Source organism: Dendrobates tinctorius, unplaced genomic scaffold (assembly GCF_039654945.1).
Source record: "Dendrobates tinctorius isolate UK_male_01 unplaced genomic scaffold, ASM3965494v1 ptg000145l, whole genome shotgun sequence".
NCBI lineage: Eukaryota > Metazoa > Chordata > Amphibia > Anura > Dendrobatidae > Dendrobates > Dendrobates tinctorius.
The window spans coordinates 9,947,291-9,970,646 of record NW_027361812.1 but is presented as its reverse complement, the minus strand read 5'-3'; the positions used below and the strand labels follow the sequence as shown (position 1 = coordinate 9,970,646).

At 45.2% G+C, this 23,356-nt stretch overlaps 1 protein-coding gene across 2 annotated transcripts in view; it reads right to left on the bottom strand.

Moving 5' to 3' along the window:
• Positions 1-23,356, bottom strand: part of EIF4B (eukaryotic translation initiation factor 4B) — a 72,794-nt gene that overhangs the window by 23,309 nt on the left and 26,129 nt on the right. For both annotated transcript variants that reach the window (XM_073546166.1, XM_073546167.1), the window contains exons 4-8: positions 20,884-21,000; positions 4,184-4,238; positions 2,603-2,746; positions 2,392-2,523; positions 27-218 (exon numbers count right to left, since the gene is read on the bottom strand). In XM_073546166.1, the coding sequence (XP_073402267.1) occupies positions 27-218; positions 2,392-2,523; positions 2,603-2,746; positions 4,184-4,238; positions 20,884-21,000 (640 nt within the window). The remainder of the gene's footprint in view (positions 1-26; positions 219-2,391; positions 2,524-2,602; positions 2,747-4,183; positions 4,239-20,883; positions 21,001-23,356) is intronic.

Sequence of the window (23,356 nt, the reverse complement as noted above, 5' to 3'; positions counted from 1 at the left end):
AAAGAGCCCTGCCAAATATAGTATACCTCGCTCTTCCCTCCTTTCTTCATTTCTGGAGTAACCATTCCACCTGTCTGACTTGTCTTCTCGTCTGTCTTCATATCTATCTCCTCCACCATACCGATCTCCTCCACCACCACCACCACCACCTCTATAATCATCATCTCTACGGTACCCGCTGCCGAATGCTCTCCTGCCACCTCCTCGGGAATCATAACCTAGGAGATAAAAAAAAAAATAATGTTGAATTACTACAATTTAACAAATAAGAAATAAGGGTTGTAACCCGGATCAACAAATGTCCATGATGCACCAATCAAATGCAGAACCAAGAAAAAAGTGCAAGGACTGACGTAAATGGATAAAAAACAGAAAAATAATCAATAAATCTTTATTTAGCAATTAAGAGAGACTAAACGTCCAACATGCAAACGAAGAGAAAGGGGTGGGTGAGCCAATGAGGATAAACTACCCCCAAAGAACAAAACTACGCAAAACGACCTGAGCAAAAAAAAAAAAAAAAAATGCTTACACCTTGGTGATTGTTACAGAATAAATAGATAGCGAGTAGTGGATTGTGCTCAAAGTGACAAAATACAATAACGTGCAATAAAAAAAAAAAAAAAAAAAAAAAAAAGACGTGGTTAATACAAAAATGAAGAGAGTGAAAAAAAAAAATGTATGACTAGTGCTCCGAACATTGATCAAGTCACACAATAATGTGCAAGCAGTGATATCATATCATGATAGAGAAATGTAGAGGCTCAAACACCCGATGCACGTTTCAACAATGCTTCATCAGTGGCTCACCCACCCTTTCTGCATGTACTTGGGTCCTTACACTTTTTTCTTGGTTCTAATACAATTTAACAGTTTCACAATACATAATTTTAACTTAAACTGTTTGTACATGTTTTTGCGTGTTCAGGTTATGAATTTTTTTCATGTTTTATCATAACCTAAGATTCCAGATAAAAAGCGTTTCCTAAATCATAGTGGGATCACACTATATAGTCTAAATAATGGTTGCATCATAATCATGTTATCAACCGTGCACAAATCTCTTGAATATACCCAATCTTGGATAGCTCCTCAAAAGAAAAAAAGTATCTGGGTAAGGGCTGGTATCTGCTGACCGTTGTGACCATTCAACCAGGCCACTTCGACCCATTCACTTCTAATAAAATAAACGCGTAGTCACTGTATACCTACATATGCACTCCCCTGAATAAGTCCGTGAGACCCATTAGCACACTATGTTCAGGACCAGCAATGGAAAAATTAAAATTAGGCTGGTGAGAGTTGCTGTCACCACTGGAGTGCAGCTGTCAATCATAGCCGAGCACCTGTGGTTAAGACAGAGCCTGCAGGAGCTTCAGGATATGTAAACAGGTTAGTATACCAATGTGAACATTAGAGGATATAGAACAACGCACAAGTGTTTACTTTCTTAGAGCACATTGACGCATATATAAAATCGGTCTGAGATCGGACCGCAATGCACAGACTGGCAGTATATCCATGAGCCTGTCACGTTCTGGTCGGGACACCCAGAGTATTGGTACTGTCTGATCTAGACGATCCGAAGTTGCTGCGGATTTGATCCTGCGTACTTATGCAGTGTCAAAACCGCAGCGGCCAGATGTTACAATCTACTGGATGGGATTTCAAGAATGTGCCCGCAGACGCCCGGAGACTGACATGCAGAACGCCTATCAATAGAAAGAATTGAACGCGGTGAATTCATATGGTTCAGTGAACACACGCGGATTTACCTGTGGTGAATAGAGGGCAGCGTTCTGGACGCAGTAAACATGCGCTGCGTCCAAAGTGCTCCAAGTTCCGGATCGTGGGCACCCGGCCCAATACATACTGAAATCACTGTGGCTGGCATTCATAGGAGATCACCACTTAAAAAAAAAAAAACACCTATACAGATGTTTGGTATCTGCAAACATGTCATGACCCGGAGAATCCTAGCAGCAGGTCAGTTTTAGCATTTAATGAACATGGTAAAAAAAACAAAAAAAAAAACAAAAAAAAAAACAAACTCCAAAGCAATTGAGGAATTGCACTTTTTTTTGCAATTTCACTGTACTTGGAATCCCCCCCCCCACATTTTCCAGTACATTAGATGGTAAAATGAATGGTATCATTCAAAATTAAAACTCACCCCACAAAAAACAAGTCCTCACATGGCCATACTGATGGAAAAATAAATAAGTTATGGCTCTGGGTAGAATGGGAGCAAAAAAACCCCAAAAAAAACACGGAATATCACCCAGGGGTGAAGGGGGTTAAGCCTAATTGTAAAGATATTTAGGAATTATAGAGTCATATGTACCAGTGTATACTTTCCTAATAAAATCATGAATAATTATTAACACTCACCTCTGTCATAATCTCTGCGATCGCGGTCATCATAACGATCTCTTCCTCGGTCACGATCGTAGCGGTCATCCCTTCGTGGGCCGTCGCGGTACCGATCAGACTCATAGCGATCATTACGATCGCTACGATACCCTGTAGTAAAGGGAATTTGTCAGTGCTCAGGCAAAGCAAGCGATTATTAATACTGGTAAAACAATGTTCCCCAGCTTACTATCTCCATAGCTGTCATCTCCACGGCGAGGAGGATAATCGTCAAAATTGTCTGTGCTGGGACGTGCCCTCCAATCAGAAGAGTCTGTCTTGTCAGAATCTCTGTTGCGATCTCGATCCCTGCCAAAGGAACGATCATCCCGATCTGCATAAATAAATGAGGAAGGATTAGTATGGGGGTCAGTTTGAACGGTTATCCACTTCAGGTCCAGAAGCCATCCAGATTCACAGTTTACCGAGGAGCCTTTTCCAATGAAAGGCGGGAACATTTTTTCAGGAGAAGAGAACTGAGCATCATGTACTGTAGCAACTCGGAAACCTGAAGTCACAGTGACTGCAGACTATTCCTTAAGCCGCCGTCATACGTTTGTGAAAAATCGGTACTGGCGTCATCAGTGTGTCCCGCTCGGCCATCAGTGGGTCATTTTCGTGTTCCTTTTCACCACTGACATGTGTAATGCACAGCACCATAAGTTAGAATTGGTACGTGTGAATACAGACACCTGAAAGAGACCTTAGGGCAGATGCCATTGGTCATAGTTTTGGTCCAAGTGCGATTCGGCAAAACATCGGATCGCACTCGGACTAATGTTAGTATATGCTGACACAAGTCTGAATTTTTCCTTGAACAGAGACTGCCATGCCAGAAAAAGATCTGATATTTGGATCATACTCGGCCATGCAAGTCAATGAGTTTGTGGCAAACAATCCGCACTCTGATGACATCACGCAGACATAATTCCACGCCTTGACAATTGAGGAGATGAAGACCTCTTTTTCCTCTCCATCTTATCACCGCTGAGAATCTTATCACTATGCTGACACTGATCAGAGTATATTTGCACAATCAGTGCGAATCTCTCGGATGACAGTATTTACAGCCGTCCGCACCTGTCCTTACACTGTAAACCCCTTTAAGCATGAGGCTTTTTTTTTTTTTTTAACATTGTTCAGATAAATGGCCTGTCTGATCAGAGGTGCGAATGTGGTCTTCTACATATTACTAAATAGCTGCAGGGTGACAATGCTGCCGTATACAAAGCTATTGCAGAGTTAACACTAATGGCGGACATGAAAACTGAGCCGTACTTTCAAACTTTAATTCATTTTCTATTAAATAAATATATGTTCAATTCACTTTAATTACAAAATTTTGAGGATTTATGCCCTAAACACTCTAAGGGTATGTGCACACGCTGCGGATTGGGGTGCGGATTTGGCGCCGTGGATTTTGTAAAATCCGCAGGTAAATCTGCAGGTCAAAAGACCTGCGGTTTTACCCTGCGGTTTTTCATCTCCACAATGGAGGAGATGGCAAACCGCAGCGGAATCCGCAGAAAGAATTGACATGTCAATTCTTTCTGCGGTTTAGAAACCGCAGGAAAACCGAGCGGAAAAATCCGCACCGTCTGCACTGCGGTTTTTAATATCCATAGGATATTATGGTATTGTATTTTTTAAGTTGTTCCCCCTTTTTTAATCCTATAGGGTCTAAATAAGGATTATTGTGCCGGATATGTTGCCGTGCAAAGTACATGTATGTCTCAAGATGGAGAGGGGTTAAAACCTGACAGGCACTTACCTTTATCCTGCGCCTGATCAGCTATGTCCACTCTGATCCTTCTGTTCCCAAGTGACTGAAAAAAGAAAAACAATGCTCAGCATTAGGTCTCCTTTATAGGGGTGCCGTTGTATTTCTCTAAAGTGAGAAAACAAAATTGTTAATTTATCTTTGCCTTAGTGTTCCCTGTGGCAGTTTGAAATCTAAATACCGCCACCATGTGGTTGGATGACGTGACGCATGAGGCATTTGTGTGTGTGGGCCAATAGAGGGTGACTTGGTGCCTTGTGTATCGTGTGGAGGACGCCAAGACCTGCAATTCCCAGCCATGGAAGAGGTGGTTGAGTGAGAACGATGTAGCGCCACCCACTCATCAGTGTAGCGGAGAGCAGCTCCTGTAACACTTGTAGTGCTGTACAGTGCGGTGGGGGGGAGTGGAGGATGCTCGCCGCTCGGATCAATGGTTCCTATGCCCAGAGGCTCTAGCTGCATTCAGCTCATACACAAGCGCCGGTGACTGAGTGAGGAGTAGGCAGTGACTGAGCTGGGAGTAGGCAGTAGAGCAACACACAAAATGGCCCTCCAGGTTGGTGTGTTTTGGATAACAGGATTTTTGGTTGCTTACCGTAAAATCTGTTTCTCGGAGCCTTCATTGGGGGACACAGAAACCATGGGTGTATGCTGCTGTCACTAGGAGGCTGACACTATGTACAGAAAAAGGTTAGCTCCTCCTCTGCAGTATACACCCCACTGACCGGCACTAAAATTCCTCAGTTAGTGAGAAAGCTGTAGAAGTAACAAATAGAGTAAAAACAGAACAGACAACTCAACTGTAACCAACAAACAAAAGAACAGGAGTTGCAAAACATGGGAGGGTGCTGTGTCCCCCAATGAAGGCTCCGAGAAACAGATTTTATGGTAAGCAACCCAAAAATCCTGTTTTCTCCATCACTTCATTGGGGGACACAGAAACCATGGGACGTCCCAAAGCAGTCCCTGGGGAGGGAGAAGCAAACTTCCATTAGGTCTGAGAACTCACCACCGCTGCCTGCAAGATCCTTCTGCCTAGGCTGGAGTCCGCCGAAGCGTAGGTGTGGACCTTGTAAAATTTGGCAAACGTGTGGATCGAAGACCAGGTTGCAGCTTTGCAAAGCTGCAGCGCGTAAGCTCTGTGGCTCACCGCCCAGGAGGCACCCACTGCCCTGGTAGAGTGAGCTCTAATTCCAGGAGGGGGCACTCGATGCTTGACCCGGTAGGCTTCCAAAATCGCCAATCTGATCCAGTGAGCAATAGTAGCCTTGGAGGCCGGCTGATCTTTCCACGCACCATCTGGAATGATGAAAAGTGAGTCTGTCTTCCGCAAGGGAGTTGTCCGAGCCAGGTAGACCTTCATCGCCCTGACAAGGTCCAGCTTGTTCAAGGAGCGCTCAAGCGGGTGGATTGGACCCGGACAAAAGGACGGGAGAACAATGTCCTCATTTAGATGGAGAGTGGACACCACCTTAGGAAGGAAGGAAGGCGGGGGCCGCAGGACCACCTTATCCTGGTGGAGCACCAAGAAAGGGGGGGGCATCAAGAAAGGGCTGCCAATTCCGTCACGCGGTACGGAGGTGCCGCATGAGCCACTCCCTGAAGAAAGGTCTTGACCTGCGGACGGGAGGACGTCTTCTGGAAAAGATTGGAAAGCGCCGAGACTTGACCCTTTAAAGTGCTGAGGGCAAGTCCCGCATCTAGGCCTGCCTGGAGGAATGCCAGGATAGAAGGGAGTGAAAAGGACATGGGCGGAATGTCATTGGCCTCACACCAAGTGAAATAGGCCTTCCACGTACGATAAATTCTGGAAGACGATGGCTTTCTAGCCCGGATCATGGTGTGAATAACCCGATCCGAAACACCTGACCATTTCAGAACCGCGGTCTCAACAGCCACGCTGTTAAATTGAGCGGCAGAGAATTGGGATGGTAGAATGGACCCTGAGATAGCAGATCTGCTCTGTCTGGAAGCTTCCAGGGGGCGTCCGCGAGAAGGTTGACAATGTCCGCGAACCAAGACCTTCTGGGCCAATCCGGAGCGATGAGGATGACTGGTACCCCTTCCGCCTTAATTTTCTTCAACAGCTTGGGAAGAAGAGGAAGGGGAGGGAACAGATAGGGGAGCTTGAACTGAGACCAGGGAATAGTCAGAGCATCGGTGCCCACTGCGAGAGGACCTCAGGCCCTGGATACGAACTGTGGGACCTTCCTGTTCAGGCGAGATGCCAGCAGTCTACGTCTGGAGTCCCCCAACGATGGCAAAGTTGATGAAAGACGTCCGGATGTAAGAACCACTCTCCCGCCGCGAGACCTTCGCGTCTGAGAAAATCGGCGGCCCAGTTGTCCACGCCGGGAATGTGCACCACGGATATCACTGGGACTGATACCTCTGCCCAGTGGAGAATCTTGGACACTTCCGCTAGAGCCGAGGAACTCCGTGTACCCCCTTGGTGATTGACATATGCCACCGCTGTGGCATTGTCTGTCCGAATCCGGATCGGCAGAACCCTGAGAAGCCTTTCCCAGTGAATGAGACACAGAAAAATCGCCCGTATCTCGAGGACGTTGATCGGCAGAGTTGTCTCGAGTCGACCACCGACCCTGAACAGTCTGATTGCGAAACACTGCCCCTCAGCCGAGAAGGCTGGCGTCCGTTGTCACAATCTGCCAGTGAATCGGAAAGAATGACCGGCCTAGGGAAATGAGAGGTGACGTCAGCCACCAATTGAGGGACTGTTTGACCCGGGACGCGAGGCGAATTGGACGATCCAGGGAAAGAACAGACCTGTTCCACCAAGACAGGATGGCCTGTTGAAGCGAATTGAGCAAAGGGAATCACTTCGGCCGTCGCCACCATCTTTCCCAAGACTTTCATGGCAGACCGGAAAGATGGATACTGTGGCCACTGCAACGATCGTACATCTCGCCGCAGAGGGATCATCTTATCTTCTGGGAGAAAGACCCTCGATCGAGGGTGTCCAACTATAAGCCTAGAAACACAAGACGTTGAGTCGGAACAAGGCAGGACTTCCTTTTGTTTACGAGCCACCCGAACCTGGACAGGGTGTTGAGCACGATGGTAAGACTTTGGAGAGTCTGGTGAAAAGACGGAGCTTTGATTAGAATGTTGTAAACACGCTGGGCGCTGTGGCGAGACCGAACGGCAGGGTGACAAACCGGTAGTGGTCCTGATGAATAGCGAAACGCAGGAATTTCTGGTGCCCAGGAAAGATGGGGACATGCAGATAGCCATCTTGAATGAGTATTGAGCACATGAATTCCTGCGCCTCCATGGAAGCGATTACTGAACGAAGGGACTCCATCCTGAAATGTCGCAGGCGGACCCTTTTGTTCAGTAGTTTGAGGTCCAGAATGGGCCGAACCGAGCCGCCTTTTTTCGGCACTACAAACAGGTTTGAGTAAAACCCTGTGAATCGTTGTGTTTTGGGAACGGGCACAATCACCCCAGAACTGAGGCGATGGATGTAAAGAAACCCAGAACTAAGGCGGGGTCTTTTGGAGGTCGGGACTCGAAGAAGCGATCCCGGGGCCGAGAAACGAACTATCTTGTATCCTGAGGATACAACTTCCCTGACCCAAGCGTCTTCCACCGAGGCAAGCCAGACGTCTCTGAAGAAAAGGAGTTGTCCGCCCAGTTGGGAAGGCGCCTCGGGACTTTGTTGATAGTCATGCCGATGTGGACCGTCCAGTTCTGGACCTGGAGGATCTGCCCTGGGAGGAGTGAGATCGCCAGGAGGGAATGGCCCTAAAGGAGACCTTCCTATCCTGGCGTGCTTGCGGGCCTTTGTTGGTTGGAAAAAGGTTCTGCCGTCGCAACGCGGCGGAAACACCGAAAGGGCCGAAACTGACGCCTTGGAGGGGGTCTACGAGGCTTGGACTAAGGGAGAAGAGAGCTTGTGCCTCCAGTGGCGTCTTTAATAATCTGGTCCAGCTGGGATCCGAAGAGACGCACTCCCTGAAAAGGCAGATTGGTAAGGGACTTTTTTGATGACAAATCCACCTGCCAAGCCTTGAGCCAAATTGTACGCCGGATTGCAACTAAGTTGCTGGACGCTTGAACTGCATTGGAGATCTGGTTGGTTAGCTCGGCCAGTCGCTCTGGTTGGGCTCCATCAAGAATGCCTTGGTCGAGATCCTCCGCCCAAGTAGCTATGGCCTTTGCTACCCAAGTGGAAGCAAAAGCCGGGCTTAGCACCGTCGCAGCCACTTCAAATGCTGACTTTGCTAAGGATTCTATGATCCTTCAGAGACGCCACACCTGAAATCGGAAGGACCGTGTTGTTAGATAGTCTGGACACAGGAGCGTCTACAGAGGGGGAAGCCGACCAGTTGTCAGTGAGCTCTTGAGAAAATGGATACAGCACGCCGAGACGCTTCCCTCTTTGAAAGCACCTGGTCGGATTTTCTCTTTCCCTGATGAGGAGCTTGACAAACTCAGAGTGAGAAGCGATGACTCAGGAAGGTGCTTCTGCCTGTCTGAACGAAACCTCCTGATCTGAGGGTTTCGCAGGGGAGTCTGTGATCTCGAAAGTGTGGTTAATCACTGCAATGAGGTTCTGTACCATAACCTTCATGTACGCGGCATGGTCCGAATCCAGGTCTAAAATCTCTTCGGATGGCGCATCAGAGAATGCTCGCCTAACTCGGGTGAGGAGGCACGGGAAGGAGACTGCTGGGAAGGACTATGTGGTGAGATGGGGCGAGGGGAGGATCCCGGCCGGAGATCCTGCCTGGGTCTTTTGTTGCTCATGCTGGCTGGCTCAGATGGAGCCTCTTGTGACCTGCTGGGTCCTGCAGAAGTGTCCAGGGGCAACTTATCAAGAACAGCCACTAGGGACTGAGACACCCTGGTGAGATCCGCAACTGATTTAGATAGAGAAGATGCCCAGTCAAGAATGGGGGATTCACTCACGTGGAGCAATAGCGGGGGCTCCTGGGCGGCAGGCTGAATGGGATTGCTGCAGTCAAGGCAGAGGGGAGTGGACAGACCTGAGGGAAGCTTGCGTTTGCAAGAAGAACATGCAAAGAACTTGACTAAAAGTGCAAGTGGAGGAAGAAGGGGGACGAGCACGATCAGGCTTAGAGTTAGACATAATGAGGGATCAGTCACTGAGGGAGTGCCGGAAGGTTGGGGGACAGGAGGCAGAGGAGGGTGTCAGTCTGCAGAGCAGAGCTACTCATGGTCCAGTGTCCTGTATGCTTCCAGCAAGTGTTGCTGCACAGCTCGTCTGGTCCTGCAGGGCCACAGATAGAGGAGAGGAGTTCGGCTGACAGGCTGAGAAAATGGCGGCAGCCTGAGAAGAGCCGGATAGAAAAGCGCGCTTCCTTGAGGAGACAGGGAGAAGGAGGGCGGGGCTAACCGCAGTAAGGAGACCGAAGATGGCACCTCCTGCTGCCAATAGGCAGGCTAGGGGACTGAGCGCCGCCTCCGGAGCGCAGACACCAAGGGAGAGCGCGGTGGGCGGGCCTAGAACGGTCGGGAGAGAAGCCCGCCTAAGGAAGAAGGCGGGGGGCATGGCCGCGACGCCGAGCAAGGCCCAAATTGAAGCCGGGGCCTGGAGTAAATGCGGCGGCCGCCGGGAAGCGCGGGGCGGCGCGGAGACAACGCTGCACTGCCGCGGCGACCACTCCCCAATGGATCCATGCCTGCAGCTTGGCTGCTAAGATGAAATGAGATAAGTGCAGCAGGGGATCATGGGAGGGGGCAGAGAGGAAGGGGCTGCAGAGAGTAGCCGTGATACCTGGGGGAAATGTCACGCAGGGGTCCCATACTTACCCTCTACCTGATCCTGTCTTCTGACAAAAACCTGTGGAGGAAGATGGATGTCCGCGTCTCTTCCAGACCGACAGACTCTGGTGGGCGAGTAGGTGGGAGACGGGGGGCGAGGACCAGCTGGATCACCTGACACGCATCCATGCTCGGGGCTCTTGGTCCTGCCATGGAGAGCTATGAGGATACGGGGTGGCAGTACACGCCGTACTCATAGTCTCTTTGTGGGACTACAGATGTGACCAATCACTCTGTATCCCTCCGAAAACCTGAAAAGAAAACGACGCACACTGAGGTAGATATGGGTCAAATGAAAGACCCGTGTCCACCTCCTACTGACACTAAGCTAAACTGAGGAAATTAGTGCCGGTCGGTGGGGTGTATACTGCGGAGGAAGAGCTAACCTTTTTCTGTACATAGTGTCAGCCTCCTAGTGGCAGCAGCATACACATGGTTTCTGTGTCCCCCAATGAAGCGATAGAGAAATTTTGTATATTCAGAATAGCTGATACCTGTGCATTACAACTAACATTCCTAATTACATATAAATATGAAAATGTCTTAGTGCAATCGACTCAGCGGTTGCATCTTCCGTTATGGTTATAAGCGAGGCCTCTTTCCTCACTTATTAGGAACATTGTGTCTCCTCGGCCTTCTTCACTGATCATTTGTACCTCATCTACTGTTAATTTACGTAATCAGGGAAGACAGCTGATCAGCTCACTGGCGGAATACATGACAGAATCACAGAAATCCATGTAGACAGGAGGGGAAGCAGCTGCAGAGACAAACCCAGACGCTACAAATTTTTACTATCTGAAACTGGAGCTGCAGTCACAGCTACACCGTCCAGTACTGCTGTAATATCCTCTGTGCAGTCTCTGCTTTGGAGGGAGTGTGTGAGAGTGACACAGAGGAGCCCACCTGTCTATTATAGGAGATAGAGCAGTTAGCCTCTGCCCACTTCGGAGCAGAGCTCAGCCAAAATTGACTAAAGATTGATGAAAGTGGGTAGGAGGCAAGAAAAAAAAATGCAGGATACAATTTACATAGTCTCAAATACTGTTACTTACCATATGACAGCTTATTATGAAAAATGCATGTGACATGTACATGTCAACTTTTTTTTTTTTTTTTTACCAAGCGCATGTTAGCAACTAAAAAAGATGTCAATCTGACAAATTCTCTCCGTAATTATATAGTGGGCATAGATTGTCTGGTCCGCCAGGCTTCTGGTGCTTGTCATACTGCTAGGTCTGTAATCCACCAACACATATCCAGCAGTATATAGACAGTTACCATTCCACCACGAGATGATGAAAAAACACAGCCATGACCTCTCCATAGACAGCAGTAGTATGAATGGGACAGTCCTATTTTTTGGGGCCAATGCAAGTTTTACAGTTTTCCTATTGGAGAATATTAAAAGATTACTCTCCCCTCCCAAAAAAAAATATATAGTCATCACCTATGGAGTCTGACCACAGGGATCCCCTACAAATTCCAAGATAAGAGTCTGGAACCCTGAGAGCCTGTGCTCGACTTCAGCTCCATTCATTGTCTATGGAACTGCATGATAAAGCCGAATTCCGTACTCTGGAGCCCAGATATGCATGGATTTTCTTTTCTATAGATAAGGATTTTTTTTTTTTTTTTTATGGGGGCTGTGGGGTTAAGTTGCACCTGAGTCTTTGCTCGTCTGCATAACTCCCTTCTAAGCTATAAATTTCGCTTGCAGGGAAAAATACGAAGGGACCCGTCAGGAGTTTCACGGATTGGGTTTCCATACCCGAGCAGTTTTGCACGAGGTTGAGATCACCATTCACAAGGTCAGTTGTCAGCTGCAGTGTTGTAAGGAACACTACCGAGGATACTTTTCCATCTGGGAGGCCGAGCTGGCTTTACAAATTGGGGGGGGGGGGAGGGAGATAATGTGCAGGGTCTCTTCTGTAAACCCATGATGGATAATGGGGCGACTCCAGTTTGGAGAAAGTGCTATCCTGGGTTAGAACCAAAATGCTTGAAGCAAAAAAATGGAGCTCATATACGGAAAATCAAGGAAGCAGAGGCAGCCCCAACCTACTGTATCACCACCACTAGGACTCGGCTATGCCCTTATGAATGGAAGCAATTCCACAAACTTTTCAAGCTACTGTCACAATATTTTTTAATTTAAAAAAAAAAACTTTTTAGTTTCAATAAGAAAAAAAACTTGTATAATTTTTTTTTATCCTGCTACTGTGACCTGCCATTTCCTTGTCTGTAATGTGCCAGCGCAAAACACTTGCAGACAACAAATATGGCATACAATGGGCAAAGGAGTTTCCAACCCCCTCTCCTATGCTGCAGCTGTTCAAGGTGTACACTGTGTAAGCTTCCTGGCATGCGCAAATCACAGTTGAGGGAGCTGGGCACAATGTTTCTGAAGTCCAGCGCTGAGCTCTAGTCACCCCTAGCACCAAGGATCTAAAATCAGAAGTCAGAGGGACCTCACCACTGCACTGACAGAGAAGTGTGATTTTAAAATGGTGTTGGCACCCTTGAATTTGTTCTATAAAATGAAGTATTTCTCCCAGAAAATGATTGCAATTACATAATTCCAAAATTCAATATGGAAATCACACCTGAAACCAGATAAAAAGGGGAGAAGTTGACTCAATCTGTGCATTGTGTGTCTGTGTGTGTGCCACAATAACCATGGAGAACAAAGAGGAGAAGTGCCTGAGGATTTGAGAACCAAAATTGTTGCACAATATCAACAATCTCAAGGTTAAGAGTCCATCTCCCGAGGTTTTTATGTTCCAATGTCCACGGTGCGCAACATTAAGAAGTTTACAACCCATGGCACTGTAGCTAATCGCCGTGGTCGGCAGAGAAAGTCCTGAAAAGGTTGCAACGCAGGACAGTCCTGATGGGAGATAAGCAGTCCCAATCAAGTTCCAAAGAAATTCAAGCTGTCCTGCAGGCTCAGAGTGCATCAGTGTCAGCGCGAACTATCCGTTGACATTTGAATGAAAGGCAGGAGATCCAGGAGGACCACACTGCTGAAACGGAGACAAAAGCGAGACTGCAGTTTGTCAAAATGTACATCAGTAAACCAAAATCCTTCTGGTAAAGCACATCATTCTACTGTTTTCTGAAAATGGAATGAGGCCTAAAAAGAAAAGAGAACAGTGCCTACAGTCAAAAATAATGGAGGTTGAAAGATATCTTGGGGTTGCTTTGCTTCCTCTGGCATTGGGTGTCTTGACTGTGTGCTATGCATAATGAAATCTGAAGATTACCAAAGGATTTTGTTTCACAATGTAGTGCCCAATGTCAGAAATCTGGGTTTCAGTCCTAGGTCATGGGGCTTCCGGTAGGACAATGACCCCAAACATACCTCAGGAAGCCCCAGAAATTGGTGGAAACAAAGGAAAGAAGAGTTCTGGTGGCCAGTAATGAGTCTCGATCTAAATTTCATTGAACCCCTTTGAAGAGATCTTAAAATTGCTTTTGGGAGAAGCCACCTTCAAACATGAGAGGCCTGGAGCAGTTTGCAAAAGAGTGGTCCTAAATTTCAGTTGAGAGGTGTAAGAAGCATGTTGATTATAGAAGCGATGGATTGCAGTTATTTATTCCAAAGAGTGTGCAACCAAATATTAAGTTGAGGGCAGGGTGGATAAAAATCTTGATTTTTTTAAAAAAAATCAAAAAAATCAGATTTTTTTGATTTAAATCAGATTTAAATCATTTTTCTTTTCATAGACTTTAACCATCCCAGTAAAATGTCTGTTAAAAAAATAGGTTGTAAATTAATTGCCAGACTTACCACTAGTACTAGGCTCCTGGTGCATAAGAAGCTGTGGGGGTTCATTGACATTAGTTGTATCACTATCAACATCTTCATTTCCCTTCTGGTTGCAGTTTTCATAATGTGATTTCAAACGGCAAACAAGTCCTTGGATATCCTTTTGACAGTATTTGCACTTTGCTCTTGCACCTTTCTTTCCAAGATCTGCTGCTGGCATCTCAACAAAATGAACCCAAATAGGGTCTCTCTTACGACCTGCTGCCATGGCTCACACAGATCACTTATGAAGTTTGATTGTTACTACAGCCTGAGCCAAGCACTGCTGATGTTACTACAGCCTGAGCCAAGTACTGCTGACTATCCAACAAGTTTGGGCATGTCAACTGAATGCAGGGAAAAAGAAACTAAACCAAAACTGAAACCAAGCTAGAAGTGTGGAATTAAAGGGGCAGTATGAACAAAATGTGGAGGCTATTAATAGTTTATACAATTAAGACATGCTGCTTTTAAACACCTACCTATTGCCATATAGTAAAACAAAAAAGATTTTTACTTACTTTGGGGTCCCCCCCTCACCCTGGCGTTAGATCGTTGCCCCTAGTTTCGTCCGTGTAACTATGGGCGCACATGCACACTGCTCTCACTTCATTTTAATCGTGATTTATATTAAAAAAAAACCTTTTGATTTAAATCAGTGATTTAAATCATGATTAAAATCATGATTTAAATCGATCCGATTTAAATAGAAAAAAATCTTTTGATTTAAATCGTGATTTAAATCATGATTTAAATCGGCGTGATTTAAATCAATCCACCCTGGTTGAGGGTGCCAAAAATTTTGTATGGCCCAATGGGGTTGTGTGTGACATTATGTCCAATCTCCCCTCTGTTTTTTTGGTGCTGTTCCAACACACACACAGGAAATAAACAAGTGCATAAGAAAACATGTGTAATTGCAATAATCTTCTAGGAGAAATACTTCATTTTCTGGAATAATTTCAAAGGTGCCAGCACTTTTGGACATGACTGTGAGAAATGGTGTAAAGCACAAGCAGCGCTCTGACAATACAGTCTGTGGCTGAGGAGGTGAGGATATTTGCTGGACGTGCTTACCACTGCTGCCCACATATAGTAAAAGCACACTGCTGTGTCAGTGCACGTCTGCAGCCTTATGAAAAGGTTTACAGCGCTGCTCTTCGTAAGCAGTGCACAATTGACATTACACACTTGAATCACAGTGCAGTCACCAATAAACTAGCATTACTGTGTGATTCAAAACATTATCATCCCCCTGTTTTTCCCCAACACCCAAAAATTGTAACGTCACTAGTGGGTGCAGTGTTGGCCCATCTGCATGGCATTGCTATTACTTTTCTTGGCAAAAGTGAACAGGTGCGCCCCCTCTTAACATCCAACAATAATAAAAAAAAAAAAAATCAGTTGTCATTTGACAAAAAAGTAGTTGGAAATTACTCTATGTTTGAATGAGAGATTCTCTTTAACCCCTTCACAACATTAAGGAAACTTACTTCATATGTTATGTGTCCCTGCCTTTGATGCTGGCTTGCATGTTGAACCCACATCTTCCCAACAGCCCACATGATCGATGATTTAATCAGCCATCATGTGCCTTTAACAGCCACGGATAGTGTGGAGCTTGGTCAGTGGCTGTTAACCTGTCAAATCCGGCACCAGCAGGGAGAGTCATTCCATGGTCCCATCAGCACGACCGTGACGTGATAGTATGCTCATGAATGCAGTACCTGTCAATACCATCTTACTGTGAAAGCCAGCCTGTGGCTGGCGTTCACAGGCAATCATGATCTTCTCTACAGCACAAGCAATCGGATGATAGCAGGTTCAAGCACACTGCTCAATAATAAAGGGAACACTAACACAATGTAGCTCCAAGTCAATCACACTTCTGTGAAATCAACCTGTCCAGATATGAACAGGGCTGTGGTGTCGGTAAGCCAAACCTCAGACTCCTCAATTTCCATGACACAGACTACACCAAAATGGGCTCAGACTCCACAGCCCTGGTTATGAAGCAACACAGATTGTGATCAATTTCTCCTGCTGTTGTGTAAATGGAACAGACAACAGGTAGAAATAGGCAATTACAAGACAATCCGTAGAAAAGGAATAGTTCTGCAGAGGGTGACCACAGACCATTTCTCAGCACTCATCCTTTTTGGCTCTTTTGGTCACTTTTGCATTTTGCCATTGCTCTCAACTATAAAAGTACTGTAAAGTATCATGAGGCGGTGTCTACAGCCCATACAAGTTGCTCAAATATTGCAGCTCATCCAGGATGGCACATTAATGCGAGCTGTGGCAAGAAGGGTAGCTGTGTGTCAGCACAGTGTCCACAGCATGGAGCACATACCAGGAGACTGGCCAGTACATCAGGAGACGTGGAGAGGGCCAAAGGAGGGCAACAAGCCAGCAGCAGAACCGCTACCTCCTGCTTTGTGCAAGGAGGAACAAGAGGAGCAGTGCCAGAGCCCTGCAAAATGACCTCCAGCATGCCACTAACATCCATGTGTTTGCTCAAACTGTCAAGAAACAGACTCCATGGAGGGTGGTATGAGGGCCCAACATCCACAAGTGGGTATTGTGCTTGCAGTGCAACACCGTGCAGGGTGATTGGCATTTTCAAGAGAAAACCAAGATTGGTAGATAGGACTTTGGCGTTCTGTGTAGATGAGAGCAGGTTCACACTAAGCACATGTGCCCGTCTGGAGAACATTTTAATACCTGCAACATCCCCCAGCATGACCGATTTGACAGTGGGTCACTAATGGTGTGGTGTGGCATTTCTTTGGATGGCCACACAGCCCTCCATATGCTAGCCAGAGGTACCCCGTTTGGCATTAGGTACCATGATGAGATCCTCAGACTCATTCTGAGACCATATGCAAGTGCAGTGGGCCCTGGGTTTCTTCTGATGCATGACAATCCTAGGCCTCATGTGGCTGAAGTGTGTCAGAAGTTACTGCATGATAAAGGCATTGATGCTATGGACTGGCCTGACCTGAATCCAATCAAACACATCTGGGACATCATGTCTCGGTCTCGTTCCATCCACCAATGCCATGTTGCATCACAGATAGTCCAGGAGTTGAATGATTATTTAATCCAGGTCTGGGAAGAGATCCCTTAAGAGAACATCCACTGCCTCATCAGGATCATGCCCAGGTGTGGTAGGGAGATCATACAGTCACGTGGAGGCCACACACACTATTGAGCATTAATTCTTTGTCTTGAGGCATTTACACTAAAGTTGGATCAGCCTGTAATTTGATTTTCCACTTTGATTTTGAGTATCATTGCAAATCCAGACCTCCATGGAATATTAATTTTGATTTACATTGATCATTTTTAGGTTTTATTGAAAAGTTTTTAAAAATAAGAAAAAAAGTTTAAATTGTCTGCCCTCTTCACCAGTAAAACGCCACTGATTTTTTTTTTTTTATTGCACTGCTGGAGTGGTGCTTTAAATGTAATTCCCCTGCCCGTCTCAAACTCGCCTGTCGTCGCTTTCATCCTTTTCCAGAGTTGCTCCCCGGCGAATAGTGACCTGCCAGAAGCTCCAGCGTCAGAGCTGCACTGAGCTCTGGTGACGTAACTTCTGACTTCCGAACAGTCAGAACTTACGGGCACAAGATTACACCACGGGAATGGCGTTGGTAAAGGGTGAGGCTGTTAGATGGAGAGTATAAAAAAGGGGAAGGGAGCTTACATTTAAAGCACCACTCCAGCGCAAAAAAAAAAAAAAAAAAAAAAAAAAATACAAACACTGCTTTATGCTTTAAAAATAAAAAAAACAAAAATAAAAATTTGGTATTGCGGCGTTCATAGAAGTCTTCTCTTTCAAAATATTACATTAATTTGACTAGTAAACTGCGCAACGAGAAAAAGAACAAAAAAGCCAAAATTATGTCTTTTTGGCCACTGCAGCATTGCAATAAGAGGCAAAGCATTACATCTAGCCCAAAATGTAAAAACAGGAGCCCTCAGAGAGCCACATATCCCGAAAAATGAAACCGTTACAGGACAAAAAAATAAAAAAAGAAATAAAAAAAATTATGTTTCAGAATTTTACCACTTAAAAAAACAAACAAAAACTCTATACACATTTGGTATCTGCGTACTCATTTGGACCTGGTGAATCATATTGCCAAGTCTGTTTTACCATATAGTGAAAATGGTAAATACACAGCTATGGAATTGCACTTTTTTTGCAATTTCAAAGCACTTGGAATTTTTCTCCCTGTTTTCCAGTACATTATGAGGTAGAATGAATGGTGTCATTCAAAAGTACAACTCGTCCCGCAAAAAACAAGTCCTCATATAGCTACATGGAAGTAAAAATAACGTTACGTCTCTTGGAAGAAAGGGAGGAAAAAACAAACAAAAACACAGAAAATCGCCTTTCATGAAGGGGTTAATAGAACACCTTTAAGGGCAAGTGAAGTCTTTTATTAAAACAGAGGAGTCAATAGTGGTTCATTGTGCACACACACACGTTACACAACGGGTAGTTATCACACGAGCATGACCAGAGGAACGGAATGAAATGATCTTTACTCCAGCACCATAACGCCCACCAGCCTCTATTACCAAACCTGGCAGGGAGACAGAACTAATATTAGGCCTTGATTGTAACAACGTCAGAGATATGACCTCACTACGTATAAAAGCATCCAAGTATATGACCCAAGCAAGTGAATCTGAAGCGACAGGACAGCTGCTTTCCCCAGCAGGCAATTTCACGCCCAGACCTGAATTCACCAGAGCACTGTTGTTATGCAGGACACAAGTCAGCAGATGCTTTGACCTGCAGGGTCCACAGTCAGCACTATTCCTCTGCAAGCAGTCACAAAAGAAAACGAGAAACACGTGGGATAATGCGTCCACTCCGCAGTTCTATCATTAGACAGCACTAAAAGGACAGTCAGGGGAAGGGGAGCTGATGGTAACTTTTTAAAGGGAAAATTGTTCAGACATTGAAACAAGGTAGAAGTGAAGTCCAAGAGCTCGGATCATCAGCGATTTCCTGGCCGACGGGGGCCGCCCCGCGCAAATACAGAGCCTAATGTTTTTGGGCAGGACAAAGGGACTGGCAACCACTAGGCTACGTCTTGGAAACTTTTTGGAGACCTGATTATTATTGGGTTATTGCTCCTGTCACAGGATCACAAGTGAGACGTAAAATTACAAAAAAAAAAACCTGCCATATTTCCCAACACCAAAGCACAATATTAATGCACTGCAGCATACAGCAGACCCCCATGATAAAGGCTGAATGCTTTTAGTGTGCGTTTTTATTTCCACATCAGTATTTTCCATCAGTATGTTTGCCAAAACCAGAAGTGGAACTTCCAGAGAAAAATCGTAACTGAAATACTGACATCCGTTTTGTGTTTTGGAGACACTCCTGGTTTTGACATTCAAATACTGAGGAAATACTGATTCAAAATAATACTGACGTGTGAATAAAGCCTAGGGAATACACTGATCCTTAGTACAGTTGCTACTACAAAGTTAAAAATCAATTAGAGAAACAAAGTCTCTACAGGCTGGTTTCACACACTTGAAATTCACAGTCCGTGGCTGCAGATCACCTGTCTTGAACTCAACCTTATAGGAGTCTTTGTGGCTGTTGAGTTCAGATCAGAAGATCCACGACCGGTCCAGACATTGCAATCCATTTTCAAAGTGAGAAGGTCGAACATGTAAAACCAGCCTCATAGCCTATGCATGAATAGATGCCTCGTAATACTACAAAAGGCTGTCAGGGAGTAAAAGATCCAATTTGAAAGGGGGTTCAAGGGTGACAAGCGCTATATTAACTGTTCAGATCTCGCGTATGGAAAAGCGCATTATCGTCCAACGCCATACTATACAATGACTTGTACTAAACTACGGGGCAGGATACTACAATAGTAACCTCAGATCACAACTAATACCAGCTTGGAAAGGTTTGCCTCCTAAGCTGAGTGATCAGCTCACTATCTGCAGAAGTGGTGTACAATATGTTCCTGTCTGACACTAATGGTATCCACACCAGTTTTTGACATATTTACAAGATCCACCCCATCCATAAGTCTATTTAAATGTATTAGGCTATAAGAGACAGTGTAGTTACACATTAATAACAGTAGTTATTGGTAAACCTTTACGCTTCAAGGACAAATCACACAATAAAGCCAAAGTATAACCACAGCTAAAATGAAAGTGGGAAATGAAATCTTAATATGCGATGGTTTTTGTAAAGCAGACCTATGGGATAAGAAGTTTGCTGATGGAGATGTCACTAAATTGAGGCCATGTGCACACGATGCAGATTTCCAGCGGATCCGCAGCAGATTTTACCGTGCAGAAACGCTGCATATCCGCATTGTGATGTACAGTAGCATGTTAATAGGAAAAAAACTGTGCAGATGCTGCGGATTTGTTCAAACGCGGTTTTCTTGTGGTTCAAAATATGCAGCATGTCACTTCTTTTGTGCGGTTTTCCACCTGCTCCATTCTCCAAATCCGCAGGGGAAAACCGCACAAAAACCGCAAGAAAACCTCAAGAAAAAAGGAAGAAATCCGCAGGAAAAATGCAGGTCATTTGACCTGCGGATTTCTTCAATTCTGCGAGGAAAAAATCCACAGGGCAAAAAAGTACGTGTGCACTTAGCCTTAGAGCTCAGGTCACAGGAGCTGCACATTGACGCTAGTGATGAGTGAATATACTCTCATACAGTGTTATCTGGGTATGCTCATGTACTAACAAAGCGTCTTCAGTGTGCTCGATCAAAATGTTCGAGCCGCCGTGGCTGCATGCATCGCGGCTGTTAGCTGCAATATATGAAGGGATTGTCTAACAAACAGGAAATCCTTGTATGTGTTGTGGCTGTCTAACAGCTGTGAGACATACAGCCGCGGGGACTCGAACATATTTTTCAAGCACACCGAAGATACTCGGTTAGCACCTGAGCATCCATGGATAACGCCTTATGCGAGTACTTTCGCTCATCACTAACTGACACCTGTTTCTTCTTGGTGGCAAATAAAGAATTCAGAAAAAAAAAAAAATTTGCTTTCTTACTTCTTCATTAAGACTCAAAGCCCGGAGAAGAGAATCCAGGTCATCAAATTCTGCGTAGCCAAAACCTTTTAATCTTTCTGGATTGCTGGGCTCCCGGGGTAAACGGACAGCACTAATCTGCATGTGAAGAACAAAAACAGACAAGTCGATCAGGTACCAAATTACAAACAAGGGTTAAACCCTTTAAGCAGTACAATCTATAAAGATAAAGGACTATTTATTTTACTCATTTATATAGCACTATTAATTCCACAGCGCTTTACAGACATTATCGGCCCTGTCTCTGATGGGGCTCACAATCTATATTCCCTATCAGTATGTCTTTGGATTGTGGGAGGAAACCGGAGTACCCGGAGGAAACCCACGCAAACAAGGGGAGAACATAAACTCCTTGCAGATGCTGTCCTTGGTGGGATTTGAACCCAGGACCCCAGCGCTGCAAGGCTGCAGTGCTAACCACTGAGCCACCGTGCAGACTATGCAATGTTATAATTTTCATTTGTACAAAAGTGCAGGAAAAGCTGAAAACTATCATGCAATAGGGATCATATTTACAAGAAAAATTACAGCTATAACTCTAAGAAAGTAAATATAAAGGACAGCTTTCCTTCTTTCTCGTAACTGTAAATCAGGGGCGCTTGTCTTTATACTACACTTACAGTGGGGAAAAAAAGTATTTAGTCAGTCAGCAATAGTGCAAGTTCCACCACTTAAAAAGACGAGAGGCGTCTGTAATTTACATCATAGGTAGACCTCAACTATGGGAGACAAACTGAGAAAAAAAAATCCAGAAAATCACATTGTCTGTTTTTTTTTCATTTTATTTGCATATTATGGTGGAAAATAAGTATTTGGTCAGAAACAAAATTTCATCTCAATACTTTGTGATATATCCTTTGTTGGCAATGACAGAGGTCAAACGTTTTCTGTAAGTCTTCACAAGGTTGCCACACACTGTTGTTGGTATGTTGGCCCATTCCTCCATGCAGATCTCCTCTAGAGCAGTGATGTTTTTGGCTTTTCGCTTGGCAACACGGACTTTCAACTCCCTCCAAAGGTTTTCTATAGGGTTGAGATCTGGAGACTGGCTAGGCCACTCCAGGACCTTGAAATGCTTCTTACGAAGCCACTCCTTCGTTGCCCTGGCGGTGTGCTTTGGATCATTGTCATGTTGAAAGACCCAGCCACGTTTCATCTTCAATGCCCTTGCTGATGGAAGGAGGTTTGCACTCAAAATCTCACGATACATGGCCCCATTCATTCTTTCATGTACCCGGATCAGTCGTCCTGGCCCCTTTGCAGAGAAACAGCCCCAAAGCATGATGTTTCCACCACCATGCTTTACAGTAGGTATGGTGTTTGATGGATGCAACTCAGTATTCTTTTTCCTCCAAACACGACAAGTTGTGTTTCTACCAAACAGTTCCAGTTTGGTTTCATCAGACCATAGGACATTCTCCCAAAACTCCTCTGGATCATCCAAATGCTCTCTAGCAAACTTCAGACGGGCCCGGACATGTACAGGCTTAAGCAGTGGGACACGTCTGGCACTGCAGGATCTGAGTCCATGGTGGCGTAGTGTGTTACTTATGGTAGGCCTTGTTACATTGGTCCCAGCTCTCTGCAGTTCATTCACTAGGTCCCCCCGCGTGGTTCTGGGATTTTTGCTCACCGTTCTTGTGATCATTCTGACCCCACGGGGTGGGATTTTGCGTGGAGCACCAGATCGAGGGAGATTATCAGTGGTCTTGTATGTCTTCCATTTTCTAATTATTGCTCCCACAGTTGATTTCTTCACTCCAAGCTGGTTGGCTATTGCAGATTCAGTCTTCCCAGCCTGGTGCAGGGCTACAATTTTGTTTCTGGTGTCCTTTGACAGCTCTTTGGTCTTCACCATAGTGGAGTTTGGAGTCAGACTGTTTGAGGGTGTGCACAGGTGTCTTTTTATACTGATAACAAGTTTAAACAGGTGCCATTACTACAGGTAATGAGTGGAGGAAAGAGGAGACTCTTAAAGAAGAAGTTACAGGTCTGTGAGAGCCAGAAATCTTGATTGCTTGTTTCTGACCAAATACTTATTTTCCACCATAATAAGCAAATAAAATTAAAAAAAAAACAGACAATGTGATTTTCTGGATTTGTTGTTCTCAGTTTGTCTCCCATAGTTGAGGTCTACCTATGATGTAAATTACAGACGCCTCTCATCTTTTTAAGTGGTGGAACTTGCACTATTGCTGACTGACTAAATACTTTTTTTCCCCACTGTATGTGAAATTTACCCAAAGGTGTGTTTCTTAAAACAGATTATTTTCACACGCACTTGGCATATTGCAGACAATTTATTGTACTTTATGGGCTCATTTACACAGTGACTTCTCCGCAAAAAAACAAAAAATTTTTTTTTAAAGGGAACCTGTCACCACTTTTTTGGCTTACTAGGTAAAAATATCATTTGTCACCTATGTGTTCCATA